The sequence below is a fragment of the Nicotiana attenuata genome, chromosome 3 (genome assembly GCF_001879085.1).
Source record: "Nicotiana attenuata strain UT chromosome 3, NIATTr2, whole genome shotgun sequence".
NCBI lineage: Eukaryota > Viridiplantae > Streptophyta > Magnoliopsida > Solanales > Solanaceae > Nicotiana > Nicotiana attenuata.
The window spans coordinates 19,548,017-19,558,243 of NC_031991.1; the positions used below are offsets into that span (position 1 = coordinate 19,548,017).

The 10,227-nt window shown below is 40.5% G+C and overlaps 1 protein-coding gene across 2 annotated transcripts; it reads left to right on the top strand.

Moving 5' to 3' along the window:
* LOC109223373 (ubiquitin receptor RAD23b-like) lies at positions 2,799–6,269 on the top strand. 2 transcript variants are annotated; one of them, XM_019387655.1, is made up of 12 exons: positions 2,799–3,050; positions 3,682–3,843; positions 3,995–4,033; positions 4,215–4,273; positions 4,348–4,392; positions 4,535–4,712; positions 4,808–4,942; positions 5,019–5,084; positions 5,270–5,317; positions 5,399–5,508; positions 5,766–5,844; positions 5,940–6,269. In XM_019387655.1, the coding sequence occupies exons 1-12, from the start codon at positions 2,985–2,987 to the stop codon at positions 6,054–6,056; spliced, it is 1,104 nt and encodes a 367-aa protein (XP_019243200.1). In that variant the 5' UTR covers positions 2,799–2,984; the 3' UTR covers positions 6,057–6,269. The 2 variants fall into 2 exon arrangements, with proteins under 2 accessions (XP_019243200.1, XP_019243201.1); XM_019387656.1 differs by having other exon boundaries at positions 2,800–3,050; positions 4,218–4,273.

Here is a 10,227-nt window from a genome sequence, read left to right on the forward strand (position 1 = left end):
TATCAAGACCTGCTAGGAAAGAAGGCAACAACTAGGGTGCCAACACATCCAACAATCCTTAAGAGGGGGAACACTTTGTCTACAACACAACAAATGCAGCTTATACAGGAGTTCACATCGGAAGAAGTCAAAACAGCCATGTTTAGTATTGACAAAAACAAAAGTCCTAGCCCAGATGAATTTGGTAGTGGATTCTATAAAGCAACTTGGAGTATTATGGGAAAAGATATCACTGAAGTTGTCCTTGAGTTTTTTCACAATGGGAAGATGCTTCGACAGATCAATGCCACAAACATTGCCCTTATTCCAAAAGTTAATCATCCAAAAGTGCAAGCCAGTATAGGCCTATAGCTTGCTATAATATGTTATATAAGTGTATCTCAGAGATGTTGTGCAGTAGACTCAAGGAAGCAGTGAGTCATGTAGTTGCAGATAATCAATCTGCATTTGTTCAAGACAGGTCTATGATCCATAATATCTTAATATACCATGATCTCCTCAGACACTACAATCGAAAAACCTCACCAAGATGTCTTATGAAAATAGATCTCAGGAAGGCATATTACATAGTAAGTTGGGAGTTTTTGGAGGAAGCTTTGAGGGGGCTTGAATTTCCTAAGAAGTTTATCAAGTTGGTCGTGACATATGTATTTATTTCAAAGTTCACTATTAAAGTTAATGGAGAAAGTCAGTGCTATTTTAATGGTCAGAGAGGGCTCATGCAAGGAGATCATGTATCTCATTTATTATTTGTGTTCGTAATGGAATACTTAACTAGAGTTCTGAATTGCATAAGTCTGCTGCTAGACTTCAAACATCATCCAATGTGTAAATCTCTAAAACTTACTCATCCGATCTTTGCGGATGACCTGATGGTATTCTCTAAAGGGAATGAAGAATCAGTCAACAGAGTCCTAGAGGCTTTAAACTATTTTAGTGCTCCTACAGGACTTATTGCCAACATGGATAAGTCACATATGCTTGTTGTTGGTGTGCCTGATCATGTTAAAGCTCAATTATTGGAAAATATTGGATTTGCTCAGGGGACTTTTCCTATTAGATACTTAGGATTACCCTCGTCATCAAAGAAATGGAGTAAACTCGAATGTCAGTAATTGATCAACAAGCTTACAAGCCGGATAACAACTACTTATGCAAGACAATTATCATATGCTAGAAGGTTGTATGTATTCAATGTTGTCCTGCTTTCTATACACAACTTTTGGGGGCTCATTCTCCATCCTCCCACAGAGTATCCTAAAAGAAGGTGATAGGAAGCGTGAGGAGTACCTATGGGGCAAAACAGGGGAACAAAGAAAGTATCCCTAGTCTCTTGGGATAAGGTCTGCTTGCCTAAGAGAGGAGGAGGTTTAAATGTCAAGGATTTCAGGACTTGGAACATTGCTTCAGTGGGTAAACTATTGTCGCAATTGATAGAAAGGAAGGACTCACTATGGGTGAGATGGGTACATGGTGTGTATATAAAAATAGACTTAAATAATGGAGTCATAATGCACCTCAAGATAGTAGTTGATACTGGAGAAAGATCAATTCCCTCAAGAACCAGATACAAGGCTGGTATGACTAAGCAAGTTACATTCTCACATATGGGGAAGGATATTCAATCACTAAAAGCTATTTGTAGCTGAAGGGAGAGCACAACAAAATGAAAGTGACAGATCTCATTTGGAATTCAGTAGCTCTACCTAGACACATATTTCACATGTGGCTAGTAGTCTATGGTAGGGTACTGACAAAATAAAGATTGCACATACCAGTAGAGAATCCCAATTGTTGCTTATGTGACTACCAGGTTATGAAGACGAGTACACATTTATTTTTGGACTGTAATTGGATGACAACTTTGAGAGTTGAACTTACTCAATGGACTAATATTCAGCTCCCCTATGGAGAGCTGAAACAGGTGTTGGAATGTATCAAGAGGAAGCACTGGAAAGCATTTCAAAAGGAGGTGATAGTAGCTGTTTGGGGAGCCATGACATACCAGACCTGGCGAGCTGGGAATTACAAAGTGTTTAAGGGTGTTATACTATAACCAATGGAAGTAGCAACACAGATAAAGAGAGAAACTGTACAGAGAATAGAAGTACCTAGATCGTCAAAAAAAGCATATAGAAGCAGACAGTTTTTACATAGAATACTTAGTTGAATTACAGTTCTTCTGCATATTTTTAATTAGCTAGTGTCGGGATGCTTATTGTTCAGAGTACCCTTCCTAGAAGGTGGCTATGGTAATAAGTGCTCTATAGGTGTATTAATTTGGTTTGTTAATGGTAATATTCAGTTGTTACAAAAAAAAATCGCGTAGACAATCTATGAAGAGCAATAACTATCCCAGGTTACTTTTTGAATACTGCCAATTACGAGGACCTTCAGCTAAGACCTCCTTACGGGGACATTCTTGTCAATCATCCTTTGTTCATGGTCTATGAATTAGTTAAGTGCACTGATAGTCATTCTCAGGGATGTTATTTAGAGATTAGCCAATACATATTTTGTCCTGAATATTTTAAACTAAAAATCTTAATTTCAGGATAACTTAAGATATTTTTATCCTGAAACATTGAAACTCAGGACATACTGACTAATTCCTAAATAGCAACCCTTTAGAGTGGCTACATGGTATCATTTCTATATGTGAATCGATTTGGCCCAATTTCACCTCTTATGATGAGCTCGCTATTGGGCCGGTCCGTGGCTTGGAACACACTGATACAGTGCTACATTTGCTTCAGGCACGTGGAAGACACGCGCAACATATATTTGTTGAGGAAGTGCAAACTATACAGTTGAAAATCGGAAACCCCAAGCGCTGAATTCTCGAATTCTTTATATTCCAAAAACTTGGAAAGCAGTGTCGTGTAGGGGAGGAGTGACAGCCGATCCATAGCAGTATTTGGAGTTTCTAGGGTTTCGTTCTTTTTTGTGAAGCCCAGCTCTTTTCTCACTCCTAATTGTCAGAGATGAAGCTCACGGTAAAGACTCTCAAAGGCAGTCACTTCGAAATTAGGGTTCAGCCCTCCGATACCGTTAGTTCTTTTCCTTCTCTCTCTTTTTTTTTGGCGTCCTTTTCTTTTTTATATATATACCTGCATTTGTGTTGTGCAATTCCAGTTTCAAAATTTCACCTTTCCTTTCTCATTTCTCGTTTTTTATTTTTTTTTGTGTGTTCATATTCATAAATACTAAGTTGATAGTGTTGAATGAGCAAAAAAAGAAAACTTTAGCTCTCATTCGCATTTTTTGACAATTTTGTCCTATTTACCATTTAATACATTCGGTTATTTGCTTGGAGCTATTTATTTATTTGCTATAAAATCCTGATTTTTAGATGTTTATGCTTCACACCATTTTTATATCACTAGGTTAACATAAGCTAAATGGTTGTTATAACTTGTGCTCGCGTGCGAGTTCTATCGGGTAAAGCCAATGCTTAGAAGCATCCGGTGCGCAAAGCCCTCAACCTAAATTTCTTATCAATCTTATTACTTTTAAGTGCATTTTACTAATCTAAACATTACCACTCTAATTGTCGGAGTCTCAGATGGTATAATCATTTGATTGCTTTGAGTTTTAAAATGATGGGGCTACACATTGAATTGGTTAGTCATTAAAATTTATTTTTTGTGTAATGTGAGATGTGATTTCTTGGGATTGTAGATTATGTCTGTCAAGAAACACATTGAAGATGTGCAAGGAAAAGATAATTACCCATGTGGGCAGCAGTTGCTGATTCACAATGGTAAAGTGCTGAAGGATGAAAGTACGTTAGTGGAAAATAATGTCTCCGAGGATGGTTTTCTCGTTGTCATGCTTAGCAAGGTATAACTGTAGATCTTCAGGTTCTCTTTACTTCTGCACATCTATTGCTCTTAAGTGATTGGGTTTTGATATCTCCAATGCAAACCTGAGAGGCTGAGACCTTAACTCGAAGAATTTCCTGATTTTATGTCTATTTATGTGTTCTTTGTAGAGCAAAACCGCTAGCTCAAGTGGGACAACATCTGCTCAGGTACTATGTTCGAATAACCATTCAGGATTTCATTCATTAGGTAGTTTTAGTTTATCTAGCTAAACCTTCTTACTTTTCCTTGTAACTTTGTATCTCCTTGACGCCTCTTTTCATGAAACATATAACTTCATTAAAAAGAAAAGAGAGAGAGATCGAAACCTTCTTATTTCTTTTGTTTCAGCAGCCATCAGTTACTGCAGCTAATCCTACTCCAACACCTGAAGCGACTCCGCCATCACAGTGAGTTATAACTTTCACTAATCACTATTGCTTATGTTGGATCCGCTCCTTCTCATGATGCAAATGATGTGTAGGGCCCCAAAGAATGATGCGTCAGCTTCTGATGCTGCAGCAGCCAGGTAAAAAAATTATGCTAGTATATTACAAAATACAAACTATGTTCTTTTGGATCTCTTCTGTTCCTTTTCTCAGACTGGAACTCATGGAGAGAGTGTTTCGATTCCTATATAGAGGGAATTAACGTCTTATACATTTCTGCAGTCTTCCAACTGATGATTATAGTCAAGCTGCGTCAAATCTAGTTGCTGGCAATAATCTTGAGCAGACAATACAACAAATTATGGATATGGGCGGCGGCAGCTGGGACAAAGAGACAGTTACACGTGCACTTCGAGCAGCTTATAACAATCCTGAAAGAGCTGTTGATTACTTATATTCAGTATGTTCTTGGTCCTCCGTCACTTTAAGAAGGTTGAAAGAATGCACAAGTTTGTTTGTCTTTTGTTGTTTGACAAGGGTTTCTTTTGTCTATAGGGAATTCCTGAAACAGCCGAAGTTGCTGTACCGGTTGCTCATGGTGGAGTTAATTCTGCAGCTGGGACTACTGCAGCGCCTACTGCACCTTCCTCTGGCGGACCTAATTCTGCTCCTTTAAATTTGTTTCCTCAGGTCTTTCAGAGCGTTCCATTAATATTCAAGTCTTGTGTGTGTATTTGTTATGTGGTCTGAACTGGAGCTGCTACAGGAGAATGTTGCTGGTGCTGGCGGTGCTGGTCTTGGATCCCTTGATTTTCTCAGGAACAACCAACAGGTAGGATTCTATTCATTATGCATTCATTTTCACTTTTCCATGTAGTCCTCCCTTTTGGTCTCGAGATCACCTCTCGCTTCTTGCATTCTTCCAATTCATAAATCCACTCTGGATATATGGTGTGTCTGCTCTAACCTTCGTAATCCTCTTGCAACTTATGTTTCTTTTGTTTTTTTTTTTTCCAGTTCCAAGCTTTACGTTCTATGGTTCAAGCTAACCCACAAATTTTACAAGTAAGTAGTGTTCTCTAATATTTTCGCTGTTCAGTTTATTGTTGTTGTCATCTGAGTTACACGTTGGATGCTGTTTTGCAGCCTATGCTTCAGGAACTAGGAAAGCAAAATCCTCAACTTTTAAGATCTATACAGGAGCATCATCAAGAGTTTCTTCAATTAATTAATGAACCTGTAGATGGTTCTGATGGGTTAGTGGCTTTCAGTGTGCTCTTAACCAAGCTAGAGAAGAAGCATTATACATATTTATTGCCATGATGTCCTAGCATTTCTCCTTTCCAGTTCAAAATATTTTAGCTTTGTTAAATCTGTTGTGGTTCAGTATAAAAAAATGTTAATTATTTTGCAATCCTAATACATGGCGGTACTTAAATTTTGGGAAAAAGGAAGAGGTCAAAGCTTTATCTTTGGCTGTGAGATTTAATACTTTTGAAGGGCTATTTTTCAGGGACATCTTTGATCAGGCTGAGCAAGAGATACCCCACACAGTTAGTGTCACACCAGAAGAGCAGGCGGTGATTGAGCGAGTATGTGACATCATTTTAACCCTAGCTGCTCTTGGACATTCAGTTGTGCATCGATTTTGTAATATCAGTTAACTAATTTATTTTCTCACTTGCAGCTGGAGGCAATGGGTTTTGATAGAGCTCTTGTCATTGAGGCCTTTTTGGCTTGTGATCGCAATGAGGAACTAGCCGCAAATTATCTGTTGGAGCATGCAGGAGATTACGAAGATTAAGTGGCAAAGTATTTTAGCAGTATTCTTTTGCATTCACCAACAGGTTTTGAGTAGTTTATAGTACTCGAGATGGATTGTAAAGGAGGTTTTACTTTGATGATTAATCGTTGGATCTAAAAATTCTCCCCAATTGGGGAAGCTTAACTTGTTAACTTTTCTTTTCACTCACTCTGTCCCCAAGAAGGAGATCTTTATTATTTTGCTTTTTTTTCACTTTTAGCCCGCCTGAGGAACTATTTACATCCAGTAGCCGAAAAAGTATAAATTTTGTATATATATATATATATACATATATATATATATATATATATATATTGACTATTATTTTGAGAGTGGCTATACAGTATTATTCTCCCAAAAGAAACCGAAAAGAAAGTTACTTTTGGATTTCGTTCCAAGATGTAAAAATCAGCCAGAGACAAATTCGGTGCATGTATTATCATGTTAGCAATAGATAATAAATCATTTCGAGTACTGCTAAATGCATCGGTCGCATTTTTATATATGCTTGAAAATATATATTCTGGTGTTCTATCATTCTATTAAACACATATTATCATGTTAAACAACTAAATCAATCTTGTAGACCTGTGTTTTTGAATCATATAATTGTTATGTATTGCTATAAATTTTCAAGGTATATATTTTTGAAGTTTTATTTTGTTTCCAAAATGTTCTTTTAAAAAAAAATCATTTGACTCTTTCTGGATGGTTTTTTGATCTTACACCCGGTCGATGATAGAAATAATGTTCTGCCATGCACTTCCATTTAGAATAACGCTTCAACTACGGTATGAAGTTCTTGAAATGCCAAGTACAATAATATTGATACGCGGCGCCTTCCCGAGATTCCTAGGAAGGGCAACGTACGGCTAGGCAACTGATGTCAGTTCAGTTGCTGTCCGCCAACTGAGGTCCCCTCCGTACGCTAGACGAGATTGTCAGTGCCGTACGGGAAAACCAATGTCAAGAGCAATTGAGAGAACAGAAATGAGAATTCAGAATGAAAGAAAGCTTGATTGCATTAATGAAAGCTATTACAGAAAAGCAACGCGGTGTCGAGGGGGAGAGACACCAGTACAGAGAATTGCTTGCTTGCTAGAAAGTTTTGATTGCTTGATCCCCCCTAATAGTACTTAAAAAAAATAAACCAAAGTTACAGGAGTAGACCTAATTAAGCTAGAGAAACATAATGGAAGTGCATGAAATAAACTACTCTATATTTACAATGAAAATGACTTAGTTTTCTATAAGGCAGCAGCAGGTCCGTTGTCAGCAGCAGTGTCTTTGGCATCACGGTCTACGCGCGCGGCGCTGTTGGCTTCTGCCTGCGGCATGGCGCTCGCGAGGGATATCGGTGGTGCGACAGAGGCACCTGCGCGCTTGTCACTTGGCGCGGCCAAGACCACGGGGCCGTCCGTGGCGCTAGGCATTGGGAGGTTCGCTAGGACGCCACGGGGCGCGCCCAAGGGGTCATGGGGCATGGCTGGAAAGCCGCCCATGACATTCTCCCCCACCTGAGTTGGCGACGTCCTCGGCGCCTTCCTTGCAAAATAATCTTCAATGAGGCTCTTGTAGGCTTTGAGGTTTGTTCCCCTCTCCCAAGTATTCTCTTCTGCATCACAGTCCTGCCATTTCACCAAAAATTCTTGGTGATCTTTCCTTGAGGCATGAATCACTCTGTCATCAAGGATAGCTTCAACACGCCTTTTCCCGGTTGAATTGGGACCTCGAATACNGATATTTTGATTGCTCCAGACTCTGTACCTTCCTAAACATCTCTTCTTGTTCTGCGTTTCTGGGTGGTTTGTCAGTTTCGACATGAGGCTCAAATTGGGGAGTGTAAGAGTAGGGATCTGGGACTTTGAAGGTGGGCTCCAGTCCATAGTAGTGGGTATCTGGAGCGGGGAATGCGGGCTCACTAGAGGATCGGTGGAGGGTAGCTTGTGGAGGTGGTACAAAAATAGGAGCGGAGGTCGGAGCAGGGTACGAGGTTGTTTTGGCTGGTGGAGCATGAAAAGTTTGGGCCGAAGTGCCGGGGTAGTTGTGGTAAGGGGTAAAGCCAGGTGCGTGTTGTGGGGAAAGATCAATGGTATTGGGCATCTGGGATTGAGAGATTGGTGGAATGGAAGCAGGGTTTTCTGTGTAGTTGGTAGGGAACGAAGGTGGAGGGTGTCCCTTACTCCAGGCTTGATACATCTCTGCCATCTGATGCCTCAACCTCCGGACCTCCTCTTGCAGTTCCGACTCCGCCTCAACAATCTCCCTTGGGGGGTCTACAACTCCAGTGTCTGTTTCCTTGCTAGCCATGACTGTTTGACGCTTTGATCGGGTGTTGTATGGATGACTTGCCAGGATGCCAACAAACTAACCACCTTCCTGTATGTAAATAAAGATAACAGAGGGCAACCACAAAACCACCATGTTAGCGTTAGGGCATTTATCAAATAATGATATCACATTACGTGCAATGCACCTAGCAACAATTATCGGTTCTAGAATGGCTTTGAGGGTCACAAGGTCATATGGCATCATCCCAGTTTCGTTCACTTCAGTCCATCCTTCTCTTTCTTTTCCAACACCTCTTATCACTCTTTTTTCTTCTTTTTTTTCTTTCTCTTTTTTTTATTATTATTTTGAACCAAAAACGATTTGATCGAACCCGATGTAGGTTGCCTACGTATCATGTCCCTCATGAATCAGACCAAGCGTAGTTCTGGAAAAGTGATGGAAAATAAACTAAAAACAAAATGTTTTTGGTATTTTTTTCATTTAAAACTTTTCGACATTAACATACAAAGGGAAGTACGATAATGAAAGACATGACAGACTCGACTACACTATGACAGACTCTGACACTACCTAAAGGACTCAGTACTCCTAGACAAGACACGAAAGTAAAAGACAACATAAGACAATCTCAAAACACCTAAATAGAATGACTCCTCAAGCTGCCCTTGAATGCGACGGTCCTGACTAGGATGGTCCTGGGCTGTCCGTCATGCTCAAACTCTGCAACATGTCTCGTAAAGAAATACCGACACTGGGAACAAAGACCCTGGCGTGTGCCCCCGCATCTTGAAGGCCGACCCCAAACCAATACTGGCTATGCTGTTCCACGTTTGTTGCCAATCCTGCTAACTGAGACTTTATCAACTCAAGCTTATCCCAAGGATCTTGGTCCGAGGCCTCCTCAAAATCATCTGTCAGAACTGCCCGACCCCCAAGTTGTCTTGGCAACGGGGTGCTGACCCCTGGCGGGATGGACTGTAACCAAATCAGGTACTCCTGAGTACACTCGGGCTTGCCAACGTCCTTTACTAATGTATTTTTCTTCATCCTCTTTGCATTGTTCCAGTATTGCACGTACTTGATTTCGTCAGTCGCCTTTTTGCTAAAATTCATGATGTGCCTCCGAAGATTCAAAGTTGGAGGCTCCTCTTGTCTTCTGCCCAACTGTCGCATTACTCTAACAGGAGTGTACGGCCTGACACACTTGAGTCCTATCAGCATCAGGAAAGGCTGCATGAGGCATCCTACCAAGATATCATCTAAAGGCAGCCAAAGGTAAGCCCACAAAACATCCCCATTTGTCCTCAAACCAAGGAACTCAATCCAAGTTGTGACGCCTACTGGGTATGTGAACTTAGGAGATTTCATCCTACGCTCGATGCATACCACCCGATCCCTCAAGGCACGGTCGATGGGACAAAGTAAAGAAGTGGTGTGCAAATGCTTCATCATCCACAATTGTAGCAAAAGGTCACTTCCCTCAAAATACCTGACACCTCCCCTAACCTCACTCAGGGCTAGGTACAACTCTGCTAAGATCATCGGCACAACGGTGACGGTTTTGCGTTGCTTCTCATGAAATAGTGCCATTACCACTGACTGCAAGCGGGTGCTAATGTGACTCTCATCTAATGGAAAAACCAATAATCCCAACAAAGCAAGGCAGAAAGCTTCGAGGCGACGTCTTTGCCACTTTGCTTTGGTTGTGCAAAACTCATCCCAAAAGACGTCAAAACTATCCTGTGGTCCAAATCTAGCAAACAAATAATCCAAGGATATCCAGGACTGCTCGAGGAATTTTAAATGCTTATTATCTTTCAGGCCCAGGTCGCTGAGGAATCTTGTCCTAGAGTGGTCTCGGGGAAGTATCATGTAGATC

Excerpts from the sequence above, each read along its gene's own strand:
- LOC109223373 (XM_019387655.1), top strand. The coding sequence starts at position 2,985 with ATGAAGCTCACGGTAAAGACTCTCAAAGGCAGTCACTTCGAAATTAGG. Across the intron at positions 4,274-4,347 it reads GAAGCGACTCCGCCATCACA|GGCCCCAAAGAATGATGCGT; the intron begins GTGAGTTATAAC and ends AATGATGTGTAG. Across the intron at positions 4,943-5,018 it reads CTTTAAATTTGTTTCCTCAG|GAGAATGTTGCTGGTGCTGG; the intron begins GTCTTTCAGAGC and ends GAGCTGCTACAG.